Source organism: Lepidochelys kempii, chromosome 13 (genome assembly GCF_965140265.1).
Source record: "Lepidochelys kempii isolate rLepKem1 chromosome 13, rLepKem1.hap2, whole genome shotgun sequence".
Taxonomy (NCBI): domain Eukaryota; kingdom Metazoa; phylum Chordata; order Testudines; family Cheloniidae; genus Lepidochelys; species Lepidochelys kempii.
In genome coordinates, this window is record NC_133268.1 from 23526155 (window position 1) to 23550065 (window position 23911).

The window sequence follows — 23911 nt, forward strand, 5'->3', positions numbered from 1 at the left end:
CATTTGACCTTGTGCTGTGCTTTGGCATGGTCTTCCTATTACAGAGAGGAATCAGCTGCAAAGTTTGGATTCAGATCTAAGGTTTCTGAAAGTCCAAGGGTGCTTGAATTTCAAGTTTCTTGGGTAACATCCATGCCTATTTCTACCACCTTGAGATGTAGGTTAGAATGGCCCAGAAAGGCTCTGCCTGTCACTTTTCTTGTTGCTCAGTGCAATTGTTTTCTCATCTTTACTTACATTGTGGTTGAATTTCATAAAGTCCCAAGAGATGTTTTTTCCCCTTTAGTATAAAAGACTTACTGCCTTCTGCATCCTTGCCTCTCTTGATTCTTTACTGAGAGAGAGAGAGAGACACTGAGTATGAACATGGTGGGAGGAAAGGATTTCGTGGGGGAAAGCTGCCGGTGTCCGTTGATATAAATTTATAGCATATGGCTGTTCACTGAGCAGACTTGATCAAAATGTTTATCTGGCTCTTCTGGGTGTCTGTCACACTGCTGCAGCGTGGATTAGAAAGGAAAAGGGAACTTCTATAGGTTAGAACTGAAGTGAGCCTTTCCAAACTCAATCTTCTGTGAACTGCAAGAGGCCAGCGGAGAAACACATTTGTGGCATGACTTGGCAGCAGTATCGGAACTGAGAATGTCAAGAGGGTTGCGTTTGATTAAAAATGATCATGCCTGGCTGCTGAAACACAGAGATTTTTCCTCCTCCTCTCAATACTTTTTTTCCCAGTTTTCCTGAATGTGCCCACACCAAAAGCCAATTCTTTGAATAGAATCAAACCAAATAACTCCGTTAATGGCTTTCTCATTGCTAATGTGTTTTGTCACCTTGATGCGTCTGTGAAGAGACAAGTTTAAAACCATGTCTCAAAATAAAATGCTTGGTGTAGCAAGCTGTGTGTTCCTCAACACCCACTGCTGTGGTTTATATAAGGTAAGCTCCAGGGTAAACAAACTCATGAATCCCTTCTAATCTTATACCACCTCCCACTCCAGTGTTTTCACTCTGAATGCCACTTGTGTCCAGTTCTTCCTACCAGTGGTTTAACTGTCCTTGTTGCATTGTTTCTAGCTGGCATGTCACTGTGACACTCATGCGTTTAATTCTTCTGGACTTTGGCAACTAGGGGTGCTGTTAATGCAGGACAGTGTTCGGAGGTTTACTATGCAGAGATGTTGGGTTGGATCTTGTGCTGATGTAAGCTGGCACAGCTCTGCAATGGTGCTACGCTGACTTATAGCAACTGGGGGCCTCACCCACTGCATCCTTTTCTGTTGGGTATGCCATAGGGGGAGCCAGGTATGCAAGGGTGTACACACATTGTGGAGGACTGGTTACTACATGAATATGGCATTACCAAATTCATGGTCCATTTCATGTTCATAGGATTTAAAAAATCTTAAATTTCACAGTTTCAAATATTTAAATCTGAAATTTCACAGTTATGTAGCAGTGGGGGTCCCGACCCAAAAGGAGGTTGTGGGGGGTTCTCAGGGCTGTTGTAGGAGGCTTGCAGTATTGCTACCCTTACTTCTTCTCTGCTGCTGGTGGTGACCTAGGGGTGACAGTGGGCGAGAAGCTGGATATGAGTCAGCAGTGTGCCCTTGTTGCCAAGAAGGCCAATGGCATTTTGGGATGTATAAGTAGGGGCATAGCGAGCAGATCGAGGGACGTGATCGTTCCCCTCTATTCGACATTGGTGAGGCCTCATCTGGAGTACTGTGTCCAGTTTTGGGCCCCACACTACAAGAAGGATGTGGATAAATTGGAGAGGGTCCAGCGAAGGGCAACAAAAATGATTAGGGGTCTAGAACACATGACTTATGAGGAGAGGCTGAGGGAACTGGGATTGTTTAGCCTGCAGAAGAGAAGAATGAGGGGGGATTTGATAGCTGCTTTCAACTACCTGAAAGGGGATTCCAAAGAGGATGGCTCTAGACTGTTCTCAATGGTAGCAGATGACAGAACGAGGAGTAATGGTCTCAAGTTGCAGTGGGGGAGGTTTAGATTGGATATTAGGAAAAACTTTTTCACTAAGAGGGTGGTGAAACACTGGAATGCGTTACCTAGGGAGGTGGTAGAATCTCCTTCCTTAGAGGTTTTTAAGGTCAGGCTTGACAAAGCCCTGGCTGGGATGATTTAACTGGGAATTGGTCCTGCTTCGAGCAGGGGGTTGGACTAGATGACCTTCAGGGGTCCCTTCCAACCCTGATATTCTATGATTCTATGATTCTATGACGCTGCTTTCAGAGCTGGGTGCCCAGCCTGCAGCGGCCGCTCTCCAGCTCTGAAGACAGCACAGAAGTAAGGCTGGCAATACCGTGACCTGCCCAGATTTCTTGGGGGAGTCCATATTTCCCCGTCCATGATGAGTTTTTCTTGGCCATGAATTTGGTAAGTCCCTATATATGAAACCTGGACCAAAAAGATGAATGTTAATTTTAAATCAGAAGGAATATTTTCCTGCCCCATTATATAAAATGAGATTGACAGAAGAAAATTCAAAACTAGAACTCTTATAATACTTTAGTGTTAGCAGGCCCAACATCTGCTTGCATCTCTACCTGGTAAGTTTTATATCCATACAATAGGAGGCTTCAGCTCCGTGAAATGAAAATTCTTTGTTATCTGACTGCTGCAGATCAGGTAGAATCATTTACTTTTCTGATACAATTGCTCTGAAAAACCAAAATCAAACCCCCTCTTCTCTTCTCTTCCCTTCCCCTTTTCCCTTCTTTCTCTCTAGGTTCCTTCATGATGGTGAATAGCTCTGGACGGGCATCTGGGCAGAAGGCTCACTTGCTGTTGCCCACCTTGAAGGAAAATGACACTCACTGCATCGACTTTCATTACTACCTGTCTAGCAGAGACCGCTCCAGCCCTGGCTCGTTGAATGTCTACGTGAAGGTTAATGGTGGACCACAGGGTAACCCCATCTGGAATGTGTCAGGGATTGTTACTGAAGGTTGGGTGAAGGCTGAGCTTGCCATCAGTACATTCTGGCCACACTTTTATCAGGTATGCGTTTGTAATATTTCCTCCGCCAAAGATTTGCTCTGAGTTTGGGGCTGGGCTACTGTTAGCCAAGGAGGTCATGAATGTTAGTTCTGAAATAACAATACTTACGTTTTTTTCCCTGTACAATATTGGAGCAATTGTTACAATATGTCATGAGCTCATACCCCATCACAGGCAAGAAAGGGTTAAAGTTCCAGTTAGTCATTCACTTCACCTGGGTGGTAGTAATGAGGTAGTTCCTTGTCAGCCAGGGGAGGTGGGACTAGGGAAGGATCAGGTAATAACAGGCAGCTGGACCTTACAAATAGGTTGAGAGTCAAGCTGCTGGCTGACTGTCTTGCTCGCTCCCATGAAGGGGTAAGATGCTAGAGGCCTCAGGAAGACTTGAGCTGGGCAGAACAATACTCAGTAGCAGAGCTGGAGAAAGGCAAGGGGATGATCACAGGAGCCAGAGGATAGTTACTGTGTCTTTGGGACTACACCTGGACATTTTGACACCTTGGAAAGGGAGCTGAAATAACCACATTTCAGCCAGAGAGCTGACTGGCATGTAAAGGCAGATGGCCTAAAGGGGGCACTAGAGGAGAAGAAACTCTGCAACATTGCATGCAGACATGAGGGGAGGGATTGATGGACCTGCTGACAAGAAGCAGTTTATTCTAGCTGTCTGACTGAGCAGCAGGATTCCTGGTTTCTGGTCCTGCCTCTGCTCCTTGGTCTCTTTGTGAATCTCTTCGGGGCAACCTCCCTGCCTCAGTTTCCCCATCTGTAAAATGGGGTAAACGTTTACCTACCCAATTAGTGCTGTGAGGCTTCCTTTGCTGATGGCTGACATGCTTTGATATCCTCTTACGAGTGATGTTTATACAAGTAAAGAGTCTTAGTTTTAGAACTGGACTTGTGTATGGTGATTCTGTATGGTGGGAGCCTCCAGGCATCTTGAAGCATGCTGCTTTCTTAAGAACATAAGAATGGTCCTACTGGGTCAGACCAAAGGTCCATCTAGCCCAGTATCCTGCCTGCTGACAGTGGCCAGTGCCAGGTGCTCCAGAGGGAATGAACAGAACAGATCATCATCAAGTGATCCATTCCCTGTTGCTCATTCCCAGCTTCTGGCAAACAGAGGCTAGAGACACCATCCCTGCCCATCTTAGCTAATAGCTATTGATGGACCTATCCTCCATGAATTTCAACACACTTGCTTCTGGAAGGCTTTCAGCTCCTGGAGGGAGGGCTTTATTGAGCCAGTTATTGGTCAGCACTGATGTGTTCTGAGAATAAGGATGTGTAAATCCTTCCACCTGCATTTACCATGGCTCTGCATAAAATTGGATAAATATATATGCAAATTTAACTAGACATTTAACTATCTGCACATACTTAACCCAGTTTGCGCATGCACCCCAGCTGATTGCATGAGCAAGAGTGCTTGACATTTGTTCACTCACCTTTGCATTTGGGCGGTTGCTGTTTTTGAAAGCTTGGCCCAGATTCCGAATCTGAGTGGGCTCTTTGTCTGTTTCCTTTTTCTCCTGAATCCTCCCTTCCCCTCTTGGAGTTTCTGAGTTGAACTTAACACCAGCAGCCTGGCATCTAATAGGGCATCTTTGGATCAATTTTTGCCATCTTGTAAACTTGCTAAATAAAGTGGAATACGTTTAGAGTAAGGGCTGCTTGTGGCACAGTTTTGCCTCTGCTGCCTAGCTGACTCCTTCCCTGAGTCTTAGAGTAACTTCCTCTCTGGTGTCTCAAGCTCTTCTTCCTGTCCCCAAGAGCAGGAGGTAGGTCAGAACTACATCTGCTGGAACTGTGCCAGCTCCCACCAAGATTGATAGTCCTGCTAGTTTAAAAACCCAGGCCCCTTTCAGATTGGAGGGCATGCTGAATGGAAGTTAGCCCATCTGAATTCCAGTGAGTGCCGATGATGGTGATTTCTGTGGTATGGACACAGAACTGTGATATGTCCGCTGGAAACAGGACTAAGAGCAGCAAACCCATTGCATCCTATCCCAGTCCTGGTTTCTGAAAAGAGTAAGAACAGACCCTTCCCAGAAGTCAGCCTCAAATGGGCAGGGAATTAGAGTTAGAGAAGAATAGACAAGTTTCGTAAACCTTAGACTGTGAGGTGCTTTATATACCAATCCTGAACTGAAACTACATGCTTTGACCTTCCAGTATTCCATGCAGATTGTGGACAGTGTGGACATAACAGTGGGCACTCCTAGCACAAGGAGCAAGTGGACAGTCTCATTCTGCTGCTGCGCAAGTTCCTGCATCAATTTCAGTCAAGTAGGAGCACATGACAGTAGTCTAATCTGGGCTATGGCCCTTTCATATAGGGCTGTGCACTCATTCAAAAGCATCCCCACCAGAAGCTACTGTCTTGTTGCCAACACCTGAGTGTATCCAGGGCTCCTGGGAGATTTAATGCAGTCCGCCATGATTTTTTGTTTGCTGCCGGCAAGACATCATCAGTTGTTAATCAGGGGTTTTTCAGTGGCATCAGAGAGTTGCCTGGGTGAAAGATGTTAGAAATGCTGATCAAGTCCAGATGTGGCTGGAATTTCATAGTTGCTGTCTCATTATTAGTCTTCCCCAAACAGAGACTGGGCTTCAGTTAGCTAAGCCGGTTTTCACACCAACAGCTCTATTTGTAAGCAGCAGATAAATTCTGTATACTCAAGTGCAGGTAGCACTCTCCTCCTCTGGAATGGTTTCCTAGAGGAAGAAGGGAGGTCGGTGGTTCAGGACTATTTAGCCTAAAGAAACTGTTCGCCCAAAGAAGGGAGGCAGATGTAGAGAGCAGCTGCAGTGCTGTCTGGTGGGGATTTGGGAGTCAGCTGGCTTTGTGAGATCAGGGACTAGCTGTGCTGTGCAAAGGGACCACTGCAATTTTATTTACACAGAAGCACTAATATGCCATTTTATGGGCTAAGTGAAGTGAAACTTTATTAGGAATGTGCAAGCCACGCTTTGGGCTCTTGCTGACTTTTCCAGGAGAAACTCATTATAGTGGAAGGTTTCAATTATATTTTACTACATTAATTTTGCAGCCACCTGTTTACTGCACCATCATGTGGCCTGTTCCAAACTCCTTTCTATGCACGTTCTTGGTCTTAAATCAGCACTTTCTTTTCATGCAGGATACTTTTACTGTTCTATCAGAGACAAAAAGGAATGGCAAGGAACTGCCCACCTATACATTGTAGGAGAGGTACATAAATTGCTGATCAGATGTACAAATGGGTAGGAATTACTGTAGATGAGATTATGCAAAAGGCAGATAACATTCCACAGCTGAGTGGACTGACAACAGCAGATGGTACTTTCTTTTCCCCCTTGCTTTTAGTAATTGGATGTGAGGTTGTTTTTTAAATCTGAGCCATGGTGGCTTCTTCCCTTCCAGCCAGAAAGCACTTTGGTTCTTGTCCTTTTTATTTATTTATTTTTTTTGTGGTTGGTCCTTCCAGTCATTCCCACTCCGCTCAAACTTCCAGTCTTCTCAGGGTGGCTGTTAAACCTCACAGATTCACCAGTCTCTAACTGTACAAACTGTCTCTATCTGATGGCCTATAAACCAATGGTCATCCCAGGTCTTGCTACATTCAACCAAGACAATGGAGAATAGACTGAGGGAAATTTGTTTACTTAAAAGGAGGAAGCGAGAAACTTTGTCCCCATTCACTCTTGTTGGTGACCTCATGCAATACCTGAGGCTATGGGCAGACTGAGCTCAAAGATGGCTGTAATCTGGGTACCTAGCTGCCTGGTGGGTTCCTCATCTCCCAGTTGTCAAGAAGTGGCACATCTTGATCCTGAGCCTTAGAAATATTCCTTGTTTTAAAAGCCTTTCCACCCTACTGTCAGTTTTAATCTAGTAGTGCATGCCCAGGAAATTCAGATTGATTCACTGAGGCTTGAAAGCATGTCCAGTGTTTCACAATGAACTCTTAAGATAGTGTTTCAAAAGCAACGGACAACCAGGAAAATTTGTCTCCACATCAAAACACGGAATTTATGTCAGACAAAATATGGAGGATGCTCTTGATGCACAGATGCGCCTCTGGAGTCATCAGCAGGAACAGTGTTGTGTTAGTAGGCTGGGAATTAGGCATTTAACTCCTCTAGGTGCTTTTCAAAATCCCACCATTAAGAAATAAATTTCCAAAAACATCTGCCTTGTGCCTGACCCTCCCAGGAAGCTTCAGCTACTACTCAAAGCTATAGAGAGTCTGGCTATCTGAATACTGGTAACCAAGCCAATTTCCTGAGGTCACATTTTCAGTGCTGGCAATCCTGCACAAGATTTACACGAGTTATCCAGTTATAAAGGCATTCTGTTGAGACATATATATATGAGGATGGTGGAGATTTATAATGGCTACCCCAGATTTTGTCACACTTGGATTCACAGCCTGAATAGGTGTTTAGCATAGTGAGGAAAAGCCATAAAAGGACTGGGAGAGAGTTTATACGTGTAATCACTGAATTATTGTGTGCCATAAAGATGGGCTAAGCTCCAGAATGCACCGAGTGCAGTACTGGAGTCTGCCAGTAAAAGCTAGTGATATGTACAGCAAAGAACATTATTGATCTGTGCCTTAAGAAAGCAGTTGTTGTACAACAGATGAACCAGGCTACTTTGCTAACACAGGCACTGTTTGTATAAAGTAGCAGTGACATGTAAGGGTTGTTTATTGGGAAAGAAACACGAAATGGCTTGGATTTTACTATCCTCAAAGGCATTTAAGAAGGTTCCAAAAGTGTAAAGCTTTGCATTTTGTCTGTTTCTATGTTGAGCTTTGAGAGGTTTGTTAAAATACAAAATACTGTTAAGGGCCAAAATCTGCAACTTTTAGAATGAGTAAGGAATCCCATTGGACTAAGAAATAAAAGTGTCACATATAGAATTGGGCCTTTAAATTACCATGCATCTCAGATTCCTCCAGGCCCCCTGGGCCCCAATTCTCTGCCTCCCATAAAATCTGGTCTGCTGTCATGGTGCTGGGGTCTAGGTTGGTGTAATGCAAAGGGAGAAGGAAGTTCTTTGAGCTTGGATTGATGGAAGAAATTAGAGCATGAAGAGTTCACGATGGCAGGCAGGCAGAAAGGGAGACATCTTCTGAAGCAGGCTTGCCTACTATTGTTCTGCAGATTCAGATCATTGAGAGGGGTGGAAAACATGGGGCTGAGGACAGAATGTGTGGGGCTGATTCTCATCTACTAACTCAGTAAGCAGTGGTTGCCCTGAGCCATCTGTCTCAGTCCAGTGTCAGTCCAGTATGCCATAAAGGACATTACACACTGGCTAGTCAACAGTAGTGAACAGAAGCTTCTGTGGTCTAGCATTTGCTTTTGCCAGCTACTGATAGCGAAGGGCAATGCCTAACCCTTCTCAGAAGAGTTCTCTTGAAGGTGAGCTGTCTGGGCTCTGAAGAAATTTCCTTGTGTGGAAGGTAGGGAAGCTGATAACATGGTTTAAGGTGCTTTTTGAGCAGACTATTTTCCAAATGAACCTTCCTTCCTCATGTATTCAAAAATTAAAACAATATTAAGGTTACAGTTTGCAACCTAAGTTTGAAAGGAGCTGCAGCAGTAATTTCTCAAGTCATCTTCCTGATCACTGCAATATGTTTCTTGAACAACGTGCTCATTTTAAAGAGCTTAAGCAAGAGGTCCCATATTGTGGGTTTACATGACACCATAGCACTAGAATGCAAGTAGGTGGCTCATCAAGAACCCTTTCCTTTTTCAAAGCTGCATGCGTAACCCCAACATGTGGTTTTCTCTCTCAGGTATTTGCCTAACTCTTCAGTAACTGGTGTTACCAATTTATCCTGTTGCTGCTGTACCTTGGGTAATGTGTTCCTTAACTACTCTCCTATGTATTTAAATTCCATTCCTGACTTTATTCAGTGCTTGACCTTTCCTTATCTTAAATCCTTTGCCCCCTTTGTTCTTATATTTCATACAATTTCTAATGCTTTTGCTGAATCTGTCTTTTCAGGACTTTTATTTCAAAAGGTCTAATTTTTGTGTGTTCATGGTATACTAGGAGTAGTACAATCTTAGTGTTTTCTTCCATAAAAAAAGGGAGATAGGCAAACTTGAGAGGAAATAAAGTTTTGGAAGCCCAGATGCAAAACAAACCAACCCTATTTGATTACAGAAAGCCCATTGACTATTTGCTTTCATTGACTATCTTGGGTGTTGCCAGTGCAAAGAGACCAAGTATTGACCAAATGGGGCAGTTTATCTTTCTATCAATAAAAATGTTCTCTGTGGGTGAAATTTAGCTCTGTGCAGAGAGCCAGCTGAACGGCCACTGATATTCAGCCTGCACTTTCCTTTATCTTTATTCCAGTCATACCATGCTAAATTTCTCCTTACCTTTGTTGTTTACACCATCCAAATATTTGCAAGCAGTTCTGTTCTGCCCACCCCCATCCTTTAGCTTTTTATTACACAAATTGCACATATTCAGTTCTTCTTCCTAAAACATTGCATTGGCTTGTTTTTCTTTTCTTGAGCTTTTCTCTGAGCTTCTAGGCTGTCTATCCTTGTCTGATAAGGAGGTGCCCAAAACTGAGAACAATATTGCAGGAGCATTCTCCGAGTTACAGCAAAAGACCATTTTGCTCTGCTGTGTGACTTGATGTCTTTGTGTGTGCAGCCCCAAATGTTTGGGCATGTTCACTGCCATACGGTATGGTACTCTTAAACAGCTCTTCTGAATACATTCTCTCCTCCATGAGGATAGATTTTTTTAAAAAAAATTAACATACAGCATGTGTAGAGATACTACATATCATATTTTTAGAACAATATTTCATTCTCCATCTCTGTTGGTTTGATTCAGGAAGGGTAGAAACTACCCTGTATAGAAGACTCTTCTTGCAATCCAGCTACTGGAAACCCCAGTTAACATTGCTGTGATTTTACAGCTGTTTTGCTTGCACAGGAATTGTATGTAAGCCAAATCAATTTCTTCCTCCAAAACAATCCATGCAGGGCTTGTGGTTACATGGGGATCTGGCTCCTGAGAAACTCCTGAATTCCCCAGCTATGGGGCATCTGAAAGACAAGGTGTTAACTGTGTCCTGTGTCTTAACTGGGACTCTTACAATTTATGAATTCTGGTTGAAATAGTGATATTATATTTTGGAAAAAAATGCTGTATCATGAATGCCTCTGTGTTGGTGGCTCTACCATTGCAGACGGGTCCCATAGCAGGTAGATATCAGACAGAGACAATGTGGGTGCTTAGGACTCAGTGACCCTTATCAGATGCAAACACCTGGGAACACTGGGTGACCTGAAGCCTTGGAAATCCAGTCCAGTTGATCCCTCAGAAGGGAGCAGGGAAACTTGCCAGGACAAAAGAGGCCCAGTGACCAGGAAGGGTTTAAATAGAGAAACACACAGGACCAGGGAAGCCAGACAGGAAGAGGAAGCATGGGGCAGGAGAGAGCAAGGTCCTGCAAGCTGGTGATGGAATCCATGAGGGAGAGAGGCCAGTCAGAATGGAACAGCCTGAATAAGGCATGGGATGCTCTGTCTATCTGCCTTCCTGGACCCAGATGGTCCCCCAAGGGCTTACAAGGGAAGGGTAAGCTAGTGAGGGACCATGTGGTTTAAGAGTCTTGTTGTCGTGTATGATCTGTGCTCTTGTGCTTTACAGGATGAAGTATAAAAGAGAAAATTTGTTAGACTCTGTACAAGGAGTAAGAGTGTTGACTGCTTCACAACTGCTGCATACCCACATAATCCAGAAGTTTCACAGCTTTGGGGTGGAGTTCTGGGAGAGGGTGTGTTTTAAGTATGGGGGAGTCTGAGAGGTCACTTCTGTTCCCAGGTGAGCTAGGCAGCTGGACAACAGGTTCCAGTTCTCAGGGTGGGCTTCTAGACAGCAGATCTGTGCCCTGAGAGAATGTCTAGGGACCCGGAGATTGGGGAAGTGGCTGGACTCTGTTCAGGATCCAGGGGCTTAAAACACCCCTTGGAATCCAGACCACAGAGGGCTGGATTCCCCTCACATCAGTCCTAGTGAGTAGTCACGAGGGGCCACTTGCTAGGATCTATAACAGGTACACCTTCCACTTCTACTGACTTCCCAGAGTGGGCCTCAGATTGGCACAGAATCTCAGCTCAGGTGGGTGTTTATTCCAAATAAAAGACTGGCCAAAGGGTTCTCTGTTCCTGGTAATGAGGTAAATTAGGTTATCACAAATCTCTAGAAATTTCTGTATACCAAATGGAGTTGAAATTCAATGCAAAACCTAGTTGAGAGTACATCTTGATATGCGTGCACACACTGAACAGGTCTTTATTCCCCACCAAGAATGACAGAATCGGAGAATCCTAGATGATTCAGGCACTTGGTTTGGGTGGGAGGAGGCAAAAGTTAAAATGACTACTGCAGCTAGTGTTTATAAGAAAGGCTTTTCTCACTGTGTTTCAGGTGATATTTGAATCCGTGTCTTTGAAGGGACATCCGGGGTACATAGCTGTGGATGAAGTCAGAGTCCTTGCCCATCCATGCAGTAAGCACTCTTTCTTTCTCTAGCCATGTTAATGTGTTCTACCAGGCTTTGCAGCCTGAAGGAGCAATTCACCCAATTCAATCAGCTCTAAAACATCATCTTTTATCCTTCCAAAATGCTCAGAGAGTGAAGGCAATCAGCCTGGAATAAATACATAATTTTGCAAGTTGTGCAACAGGCAGCAAAGCTCTGAATCTACAGCCAGTGCCAAAATGTCTGTTTAAATCTTTCTCTATTATTGAAGCAGTATAAAGCTCTGATTGTTTATTAGCTCGTATTTAGACCATTCAAGGAGGAAGAATGAAAGGTTTTTTGATAGTACAGTTAACTTTAAAAAGTGCATTTGCACACATTAGTGCAACATTCCCAAATACCCCAAAGCTATCTTCTTTAATGGAGTGTAAACCCACTCAGCAGTTCCATTAAGGTATTTAAATAATATGTATCATTTTTCAAAGCGTTCAACTTACTGTGGACTGGAAACAAGGTGGGTGAGGTAATATCTTTTATTGGACCAGCTTCTGTTGGTGAGAGAGACCAGCTTACACAGAGAGTTTAATACAAGTCCATTTCGCTGTGCAAGCTGGTTAGTGCTGTATTTGCCCCCCTAATTTTATCTATATGTGATGTGTCCTATTTGGGTTTTTTGACTGGATCTGAACTTTTGCCATGTTTGTTTAGGTCTGGGGTTTTGGTTTGGCCATTTAAGTGAAATGCAATTTTTAAAAATCCCTTTTTTAAACATTGTAAGAGACTTCATGCCCTTTAATGAGTCTAGCCATGCCTCATGTGCTCTTCCTCTTCAAACAACTTAGTTAACTGAGCTGAGACTCATGCTCTCTTGAGCAGTCCTCAACTGCTCCCAGGCCCTTTAGAGTTTCAATAAATGAAGAGTATGGGATTGAATTGCACCATTGGGTGACACCTCAGTTCTGTTAGTCATGATCTAATGTTGCATATACAGCTCCTACAATAGTGTCTTCTATCTGCCTGGTGATACTTGGAAAGGCAGCAAACCATCCGTTCCATTTACTGTGCTTTACATCTCTCCTCTCACCAATTCACAGCTCTAGGTATATTAGTACAGCTGCTACACTTCCTGAAATCACATTGATCATGTATCTATTTACTGTAACCTCAGTGAGCTGCATACAACAGGGATTAATTACAATTTACAAACAGTAGCTTCCTACAGTTAACATTTAATGTGATAGACGTCAGGGGACATGATCCAGTTTAATATAATAGGGCAGTTCTGATAACTGAGGTATGGATAATCGCCATTATTACTTTATTATATGTATATTTATGACATGTGCCCATTGTCTATGCCTTTGGGTGCATTTACCTCATTAAGATAAAATTACAATCAATATTAACCACATGCTGCAGCTGATTGGCAGCATCCAAACAAATCCCCCAAATGGTGTGCTTACATGGAGTGACATGTTGGCTGGTACCTTTCAGTAGCAAGGAATGTGCTTACCCAGTCATGAGCCAGCGACTGGTCAAGAAAGTTATTGGCCATAAAAAGGAAAAAAGAGGACACCGGCTCTGGCCCAAATTCAGGAAAGCATTTAAAGTGGTGCCTAATCCCATTTATTGAGTATGTGTGCAAGTCCCACTTCAGTTCAGCACATGCCTAAGTATTTTACTGAATAGGGATGATTTCCTGATTTGACACCATTGTGTATGAAATCTGTGTAGAGAAACAGCAATGCTGCTAATATCACACTTCACTGATCTGATTCGTGTATTAAGCATCAGATCTTTGAAAACGCACAGCTCCTATTCTCCGTGGAATTGCTGCCTGCTGAGCAGCTTGGAGAATCTGGCCCTAAAAGCGTAATCACTTTCTGAGCCTTCTGTTTCCCTCATATTCTGGAAGCTTATTTATTGTCCACAACTGACTGCTAAACCATTTTATGGCTTGAGAAATGCCGAAGGAAAAAAAAATTCCTTGTAAATATTCAAAAAGAATTGGACTTGAGCTGCCCCCTAAATTTTAACTTTAAACAGAGCAGTATAGTTAACAAGCATCACAACTTGGCCGGTATCAGTTGACAAATCCTGGGTTCTTAACTGGAGAACTCCCATTCCGTTCAGTGACCGTAGGCTCGGACCTGCTAGAATTGTATTGATGGAGTTGAGCTTGTGTGGCAAACCCGTTCTCTGGGTTTCCCTAAACCTCCAACTGCAAAAAGCTGGGACTAGATGATGTGGGATGGATCACTCGAAATTGCCCCGTTCTGTTCATTTTCACTGAAACATCTTGTACTGTCGAAGGTCGGAAAACAAGGTACTGGACTAGATGGACCATTGGTCTGACCCAGTATGGCTGTCCTTGTGTTTTTAAGTTTTCCACACCTCAAGCTTAAAAAGGAGACTGATAACAGTATAAAGTGGCCCAAACCATGCACATCAGACCCTGTTTTTGGGGACTTTTTCAACCTGTGTGATATAGTGTTCCATATAAACCATAAATCCCCTGCAGTCTTTCCTAATGCTTCACCCCTCTACTGATCAGGGTCACATGCAGAGGTCCAGGAATGAAAGCCACCTTGGAATATGAGTGACACATTCTGTGAACGTTTATGACTTTTGCCCCTCACATTCATTTTACAATAGTTATTACTCAGAACACTGCTGGGAAACTCGTGCTGAGGAGGAGTTTGACATTATTAGCCCTTATTTTCACCCAATTTTTGCTTTTTTCATAGTTTGTGTGGCAGACACAAGTTTAAAAATCAGCAGACATGCAAAGAAGTGGCCCCTACTGATGCACTAAAGGGGAAAACTAGATGTCTCAGTTCTCCAGCCACTTCACCTGTTATAACTTCTGCTGCAGCACATTGTTCACTTGTGCTAAGGCCTCTGTTTCAGGTAACAGGGCTGCATAACCCACCTTCAGCCAAAGGCTGGTCTCTCAATAGACTTTGCTACAACTACTGACCAGCTATAAAGATCATAGTATAGGGATACTTTAGGTCAGCTGGTTGGGCTATTTGCAATCCAAGTGAATGGCAAACGCTATACTATATAGTACAGACATGTATATACAATGCATCAACTTTTCAACTGGCCTCTGTTAATGTCTGCCAAACTTGTTTGCACCAGCATATGTGCTTGTAAATAGGTGTCTAGATGCTGTTACCTGGTCTGCATATATAAAGGCTTATAGACGCCCACACCCTTTTCCAGGTACTTAATGGAGGTTGTCTGGGAATATAGTTGGATATAGTCTCTGAAATGACATAGCCCATTGAAGGTCTAGTCGTAATAATGTGCACTGATGTGTCAGGTTTTTTTAAATGATCCTAAATCTAGTAATAAACTCAGAATAAAATTCAGAACAGCACAAGGCCTAGGTATAGAAGTAGTATATACACCTTGTGCTGGTGACATGCACAGGTGAATTTCATTTAAAAATGGTCAGCCGGAATATTATAAAATTCATAGCCTTGTATGCTCATCTTGTAATGCTTTAGTTTCCTCTCAGTTAATTCTCGGACATGAAACTGCCTGGCTTTGTTGCTTAGTTCTAAAAGTCAATGGTCTGTTGTGGTATGTGTGTGTATGGTGTGTTTTTGGTTTGTTTTTGGTGAATAAGGGAATGGACATTTAAAATCTAACAGCGAAATGATATAGATCTGAAACTCCAGGGTTTTGCTTCACAATCAGTGAACCTGAAAAAGCCTTAGGAAAACTTGCTTGTGTCTATCGCTCACTGCAAATTCACGATTTGAATGTTTGACCCTTTAAATTGTGACATTTTCCCATTTCACAGAAGAACAAACAGTATATAGCAAACAGTAATGAAACTGGCTGGTTAGAAATAATTGTGAACTTCTATTGTAGAGCTGATACTTAGTGCACTTTCTTATTGTGCCAAAGGGGTACATGAGCCATCTGGCCTTACCGCATAAGATCAATCTCCCCACGTTAAATAATTAAACAGTAGTGCTCGGCTTTGCTTTTTGAAGACACTGTGCCAATGGGGAAACCCGGCATTCCCCTCTGATCTGCTGAGCCTGGATCTTCCCGTGGCTGCATGACACTGCCAATTACTGTCATGCTCTACTGAGTAATACTTTGAATTTTTTTTGTTAGGAAAAGCGCCTCACTTCTTGCGGCTGCAGAATGTGGAGGTTAACGTGGGACAGAATGCAACATTCCAGTGCATCGCCGGGGGGAAGTGGTCTCAGCACGACAAACTCTGGCTCCAGGTAAAGTGCCATGAAGCTTGGGCTGGTGGTCTTTCCTTCTAACCATCCATAGTCAAAATGAGTAGAGGCGGGGAAGAACTGAGGGGTAGGGGCAAAATTCCAAACTACTTTGTTGAAGAAGCTGTTTAAAGTTGCAATTCAGAGTTCAAAGTAATGCTGTGTGGGGCCACCACAGAAAATGTAACAAATCTGAGTCATGCATAGAAAACCTATAGCCTGATCCTGCAACCTTTATTCATATAAGTAGTACTTATTCACATTAGTAAAAGATTGCATGACTGAGCCCTAATACTAACCTTATTGCTGCCTCTAGGCATTGCCACAAGGCTAAGAATAAATAATAATCATGCACCTCTGATCATCTCACTCGCCCTTTGCCCCCTAGCAGGCTCCCCTGAGAGTTATCCTACCAGATCAAATGCCCAAGCAGCTTCAAACACCTGCCATTATAATAAATCAATTTTAAAAATCAAGACTGTGTCCACCTTGTGTGGAATCATCTCTTCCCTCCCAATCCCCCAAAGCACATTGATCCCAGGCTCAGGACCAGCAGACAAAGCAGTTGGAAAAATGCCCTAAAGGGGCAGCTAGGGATTTCCCTTAGGTTGAATACCCAGGTGGTACAAAGCTGGCTATTCCTTTTGCTCCAACCCCTCCCCCAACCTGGATTGCTCTGTGTTACTTTGGGGTTGAGCCAGCCCACAACTGGCTCCAGGATCAGGGGAGCAAAAGGTCTTATCCCTCCATATGTCCTGTACCATAGCACAGCTTGGCCGCACCAGAAGTTTGGGTACAGTAACAGACTTAAGATCTGAGCTTCACAGTCTTATAGGGTTCGAAATGGAAGCTTTAGCGAACTGGAAAAGGGAGACTCCCAGGTTCTCAGTGGAGGACACTAATTATTTCTAGCTCTGAAAGTGCTCCAGATATTAAAATTACAACTTTTTTGTACATAGAGGCTTTAAATACTATAATTCTTCTCTTCCTCTAAAGTTTGTACTGTTAAACTAGGAAGATCCCAGTGAAGTCAATAAGACTTTCTTTTGCTCTATGTACTTCAAATGCAGACAGGGTCAAAATCTGCTCTTGTACTTACGTTAAGTCTGAGCAAGGCAACGGTACTTAAAAATAAGTTGTACACTGGTGCAACTGAGGTCTGGATTCAGCAAAGCACATGTGTAAGGTCCATCAATGGCTATTAGACAGAATGGGCAGGGATGGTGTCCCTAGCCTCTGTTTGCCAGAAGCTGGGAAAGGATGAGGGGATGGATCACTTGATGATTACCTGTTCTGTTCATTCGCTCTGAAGCATCTGGCATTGTCCACTGTTGGAAGACAGGGTACTGGGCTAGACGGGCCTTTGGTCTGACCCAGTATGTCTGTTTTTGTGTTCTTATGCAAGGCTCATTTAAGACAATTGGACATAAGCTTTCCTGAATTAGGGTTTTAAGAGCAAAATTTAGTCCCTATTCTTTATTATGATGATGATTATTATAGAGCCTACAGAGAACAATATTTCTAGAACCTTCTGCTTCTGCAGACATATACGCACCATTGCCAGAACTGCTGTGATATTCCCGATTTATTAACAAAGGGGTTTTGGTAGCCTAAGGAATTAAGTTAAAACTTTTAAAACAAATTTAAGTACTAATTTCATTCTAAACATGAGAAAGAGATAGGGGTAGAAATTAGTTTATCTAGTGCTGAAAAGATGAAAATCAGTATGGGAGAAACATTTGAGTCAGTAAGAAATGTAATCTGTTTTATACAAAATAATGTACGTCTCTTTAATTGTGCTGCCGTCACACACCTTCATATCCTAGCAGTTCCATTTTATCTGCATTCCTGTTAAGGTGTAATCTTGCCACCCTCTGAGATGTGTAATTGCTTAAGCGTTAGCTTGCTTGGATTCTTGCTGCCCAATGCATCTGCCATTATGATTAGAGGTGTAGAAAAATGTTTCTAACCTAAAGTAATGTGAAAACATGTCTACTCACCCCAGATTCAGGGGTTTCGGGGGCGGGAGATGCATTTTTGTTGCTAGCAAGAAATTGTTTACCACTCTTCAAACTTGGAGCATTTCATGAAAGTGACATCACCCAGAATGACTGATTGCTGGAAATTGGCAAAATGACACTACATTTTCACAGCCTTACTCACATATCTGCCTAGTTCTTTCCCCTACCTCAGTTCCAGTTGTTGTGGAGAATAGGTAATCCAGATTAGCCAAAATGAATGTGAACCAAAATCCTGGAAGGTCTGAACATCTTCAAAAATTGGGAATGTTCGAAAGCTAAACGTGGATCTCAATCCAAATTTTGCAAATGGTCTGTCTTCAAATTAGTCTGAAACCAGTTGCCACATCTGAACATCCACAAAGAAAAAGCGGTATAAAATCTGCTCGGTTGTGGTAGTTGCACATGCTATTTAAGCTTGCACATGCATTGCATATGAACATCTCTGGAAGTCTGAATCATCTTCCTACCTAGACTTTGCTGTATGTATAATGAGTCAAACTTAAATGCAATCCAAAAATACACCCGCAAAACTTGAAAGCATATGCAAACCCCCACATCAGTATGCAAGGGTTCTCGTTCATGTGAGTGCATACAAACAGGTATCCAGTACATTTTGTGGGTGCACATTTGGAGATCTTTTAGAAACTTGCACCCATGTAAATTCTAACATGGTAGATTCAGGTAAATAAAAAAGTGTAACTGAGCTACTATAAAATATAATAGCAAAAATGGGTCAGTAGGTTTAAAAAACCCCATGTGTTACAGCCACATCTGCATCACTTGTTTTATTCTTGGTTTCCCTGGCAGCAGTGGAACGGAAGGGACACCGCGTTAATGGTCACCAGGGTGGTCAACCACAGACGGTTTTCTGCTACAGTCAGCGTAGCAGACACGTCTCAGCGCAGCATCAGCAAATATCGGTGTGTCATTCGCTCGGATGGTGGCTCTGGCGTTTCAAACTATGCAGAATTAATTGTAAAAGGTAGGTGACAAGAACCCAACACACATATATCATGCATATTGTGTGTGTGTGTGTATATAACACTTTTTTTCTCCCAAATGGCAGCTGTTCTGTGCGTAATATTTACAGCCCTGAAGATCTGCCTCCTTCATTAATTTATAGCACTTGAAGCAAAATATAGGGTGTAAGCTACAGAAGAGTTTCAGTCCTCTTTTTAAAAACTGAATGAAGAAGGGGAACTTTCTCTTGCTACCACCCCATTTATCATCCCTTTAATTATGTCTATTATACACATTTATAAGCATTTTTAACAATACTTTATTTTTTTCCACGAAACAGTTTGACCACCTCTAGATTTCAGCTTTGTTCCCTCACAGTATTTTATAAGGCACAAATAATCCTGTAAAGATGTCATAGTGTGTCCTACGCTGCTATGTAAATGGTGTCAGGATGGGCTCATCTGCTGCCCTGAAGTGCACAGCGACGATACTAATGGAGGAGGACTGCAGCCATGTCTTTGTTCCAGTGCTATCTAGTATCACTGCTGTACCCATGTGCCTGAAACTGCCCAAGAATCTTTTTTGCAGCTACCAAAAAAATACAGTCAGACGTTGCTCAAAGAGCTAGGAACAGGGCAGGTTCAGAGCGCACAGGATGCACTGGGTGAACTGTCATTTATCATACAGACTTATTTTTTTTTAACAAAATCCCAAAACATTAATTGTATATTTGATTTTAACGTACCTCGATGAGGGAAAGGGGGTTTCTACTCGGGCGCAGATCTTGAGCTGCACCTGAGGAGAGATCAGGTGGGGGGAGTTCAAAGGTGTCTTTAAGTCACCTTTATTGTCCCCTGAATCTGGGTTGATTGTACTGTTCTGGCCACAGCTACAATATACTACAGTCTTGGAATCCCTTAAAAGGGCAGTGCTCAAGAATGATTCACAACCACAGTTATTCCTGAAAGAAATTTGGGTAACTGCCAGGAGGCTAGGAGCCAAATGTGAATGTTTTAAGACTACTTGATTTTACATTTTTAATAAAAAGAGGGAATATTTAAATACATTCAATAAAGGTAGCTGTTGTCTGAATAAAAAATATTCTAGTTGCTAGGGTTGGACTTCTTTGAGATGCAGTCCTCTGTGGAAAACTGTCATGGCTAATATATATCAAAGGGTATTGGGACTGAATTTGCTTACCATGAGACTTGCCCATATGTTGATACACATCCTTTGTTCCATGGAGTATTTGTGGGGAAGCATCCCAGAGATCGACACGTGTCTTCAGTCTTTGGCAGTGTGATGTGTAGGAATGAGCATAAGGCTGGGAGTTTGGAGAGCCTGAGTTCCAGTCTTGGTTCTGCTGCTGGATTCTCAAACTACAAGTGACGAAGGAACTGATCCCGCAAAGTGCTGAGTTCTTACAGTTCCCCTGAGGTCAATGGGAGTGGGTGCTTGACACATTGCAGGATCAAACTTGTAAAATAAGAAGTCATTCTTGTCTGAAATGGACATAGAAAGCAGTAGGCAGGTGTAGCGAGAAGCACATTGTATTCACAAAGCAGTAAGGCAAGCCTCCAGAGGGGAAAAAAATATTAGGTGCAACCTTAGTTAGGGAGGTGCCTGACAGTCTCCTGATCAAAAACCATTGAAGGCAAGATGATTGGAAAAGCAAGTTGTAAATACCGATGGATGAAGTATCCAGCAGTAGAGCTGTTGATAAATTTGTTGCTGGGGTTACACCGGTACCAGACACCTAAATCAAGAGGTGGTAGAAGAACTGAAAAGGAGAGATAATTAAGAGTTGATAAAGTATTATTTTGCCAAGTCTTGCTCCTTTTTTCTAAGCAGGTACATTTTTCCGTGGTTGATTTGAGGTTAGTCCCATGCACCAGTGGTGTCACTTTGGGATTGCATGGATCAGTGCTTCTGAAAGAATCTGACTAATTTTGGTGTGGATAATAACAAATTCTAAATGCATGCACACAGCTGAAATGAAAGCAAATTGGAATCGCTTAATTCTAAAGAGATGTTTATTGAATTGCAATAATGTACTTGGGTCTACATTAAATTAGTCTGTAATTGAAGTTTTGCTCAATTGACCGTCATGTCCCTAAACTCGCTAGATTTGGGCTAATGCTCTGTCTCTCGTTCTTTCTCTTTCACACACAATCATGTGGTGTTGCTTGAACAAAGAGATAGCTCAGTGGTTTGAGCTTTGGCCTGCTAAACCTAGGGTTGTGAGTTCAATCCTTGAGGGGGCCATTTAGGGATATGGGGCAAAAATTGGGGATTGGTCCTGCTTTGAGCAGGGGTTTGGACTAGATGACCTCCTGAGGTCCCTTCCAACCCTAATATTCTATGATTCTAAGAGCAAGATTTAAAAGTTGTTTTTTCTTCTGGCAGGACTCAATTTACCTCCCTATGAATAAGATTTGTTAGAGTGTTTTGGAAAGGAAAAGAAGAACTCACGTTTCTCTGCACCATATTCATGTAGTCTGATAAATACAGAAGGACAGATTCTGTTTTTGAATACATTTACTAATCACATTGATTTAAATGGGAATGGCAGGCTTTCATCTAAGGAAGCAAGTTGGCCAATGACATTAAATAAAACACAGTCTGTGTGATGTAAGAACTCCTGCAACCCCAGGTGTCTAACAAAATTAAAGCAACAGTAAAACAGTGGCAATCCTGAGTGATAATCTTATGAAACAAATGTCTGAGTTTAAGATTATGGTAATAATTTTATACACAGATGATACCTTGCTTTTACTCATAAAAAACCCTTTCTGCAATCCCATCACTGATTATGCTAATACTTGTAGAGATATCTTAGGCATCTGTATCAGTTGTCATAAGTCTTGGGTAATCGATAAAACACATACTTGCTCTCTTCACACACTCCAGAAACAAAACAATTGAAGAAGGCTAACATATATCATTCCATTATACACCTTTTATGGAGTTTTGGCATTTCCATGGGATTAGGGTGCTCTTCTCATTCTTAACTCTCATTACACATGTAATAAACTGCTAGAGTTTAATTGCCTTGTATATTTACTTTGAATGAAATAGAAGCAAAACTACAGAAAGGAGAATGACTGGTGACACTGTTTCAGAGTAGCAGCTTTGTTAGTCTGTATCCGCAAAAAGAAAAGGAGTACTTGTTGACAGTAGGTGAAATCCTGAAGTCAGTGGGAGTTTTGCTTGAGTGAGGCAAATTTGGTGGTGATGTGATTATTTTTCCTTGGGTCTTGTACATCATGATATGAATAATTTTATAACACACAAAACACACATGACAGAACAGTTAGATACAGATTTATCCTAAAATCTAAGAATCTACAAAATTTTGCATAAACTGGTAGCTATGTTCAAAAGACGCTTAAACTACATTGTTACCACTTACCTTAAATACTGTTTCACAGCGATAGCTGTGTTAGTCTGTATTAGCAAAAACAACGAGGAGTCCTTGTGGCACCTTAGAGACTAACAAATTTATTTGGACATAAGCTTTCGTGGGCTAAAACCCACTTCAACAGATGCATGGAGTGAAAAATTCAGTAAGCAGAATATATATTATAGCACATGAAAAGACGGGGTCAATGCTAATGGGCCAATTCAATCAAGGTGGAAGTGACCTATTCTCAACAGTTGACAAGAAGGGGTGAATATCAACAGAGGGAAAATTACTTTTTTTAGTGACTCATCCACTTCCAGTCTTTATTCAGGCCTAATTTGATTGTGTCCAGTTTGCAAATTAATTCCAGTTCTGCAGTTTCTCATTGGAGTCTGCTTTTGAATTTTTTTTGTTTAAGAATTGCCACTTTTAAGTCTGTTATTGAGTGTCCAGGGAGATTGAAGTGTTCTCTTACTGGTTTTTGAATGTTACAATTCTTGATGTCTGATTTGTGTCAATTTATTCTTTTGCGTAGAGACTGTCCGGTTTGGCCAATGTACATGGCAGAGGGGCATTGCTGACATATGATGGAATATATCATGTTGGTAGATGTGCAGGTGAACGAGGCCCTAATGGTGTGGCTGATGTGGTTAGCTCCTATGATGGTGTCCCTTGAATAGATTCATAGGTCAGAAGGGACCATTATGATCATGTAGCGTGACCTCCTGCACAACGCAGGCCACAGAATCTCACCCACCCACTCCTATGAAAAACCTCTCACCATGTTTGAGCTATTGAAGTTCTCAAATCGTGGTTTAAAGACTTCAAGAAGCAGAGAATCCTCCAGCAAGTGACCCGTGCCCCATGCTACAGAGGAAGGCGAAAAACTTCCAGGGCCTCTTCCAATCTGCCCTGGAGGAAAATTCCTTCCCAACCCCAAATATAGCAATCAGCTAAACCCTGAGCATATGGACAAGATTCACCAGCCAGATATGAACACAGAGTTGGCAACAGGGTTTGTTGCAGGGATTGGTTCCTGGGTTAGTGTTTTTGTTGTGTGGTGTGTAGTTGCTGGTGAGTATTTGCTTCAGGGGATGAGAGAACAGCTCTTCCTCAGCTCTTGTCCCCAAGCACGCCTACTCTACTTGCGCTACATTGATGACATCTGTGATGGGTTGCATTACAGAAACCCCCTGATGTGCCAAGACTACTTTTGCTTTTTTGCTGAGTCAGCTGAGGACTTCAGTGCCCTGCCTGGTCTGAGCCAGACCCGCTAACCTGCTGCAAACCCAGACCCAGGTTTGAACCATGTCCCCTAACAGCTGTAGGGTTAACTGAAAGCAGCTTACAGAAGTGTTCCTGTCCTTGACACTCAGATGCCCAACTCCCAATTGGGCCCAAACCCCAAATACACTTGTTTTATCCTGTATAAAGTTTATACAGTGTAAACTCCTAAATTGTTTGCCCTCTATAACACTGATAGAGAGAGATGCACAGCTGTTTGCCCTGCCCCCTTGCCCCCCCCCGCAAACATTAATACATACTTTGGGTTAATTAATAAGTAAAAAGTGATTTTATTAAATACAGAAAGTAGGATTTCAGTGGTTCCAAGTAGTAACAGACAGAACAAAATGAATTACCAAGCAAAACAAAATAAAACTCGCAAATCTATGCTAATACAATAAGAAGCTGAATACAGATAAAATCTCACCCTTAGAGATGTTTCAATAAGTTTAT

General features: G+C 42.4%; 1 protein-coding gene across 2 annotated transcripts in view; it reads left to right on the plus strand.

Moving 5' to 3' along the window:
• Positions 1 to 23911, plus strand: part of PTPRT (protein tyrosine phosphatase receptor type T) — a 734376-nt gene that overhangs the window by 280810 nt on the left and 429655 nt on the right. For both annotated transcript variants that reach the window (XM_073309805.1, XM_073309804.1), the window contains exons 3-6: positions 2753 to 3024; positions 11486 to 11567; positions 15678 to 15793; positions 18619 to 18793. In XM_073309805.1, coding sequence (XP_073165906.1) covers positions 2753 to 3024; positions 11486 to 11567; positions 15678 to 15793; positions 18619 to 18793 — 645 coding nt within the window. The remainder of the gene's footprint in view (positions 1 to 2752; positions 3025 to 11485; positions 11568 to 15677; positions 15794 to 18618; positions 18794 to 23911) is intronic.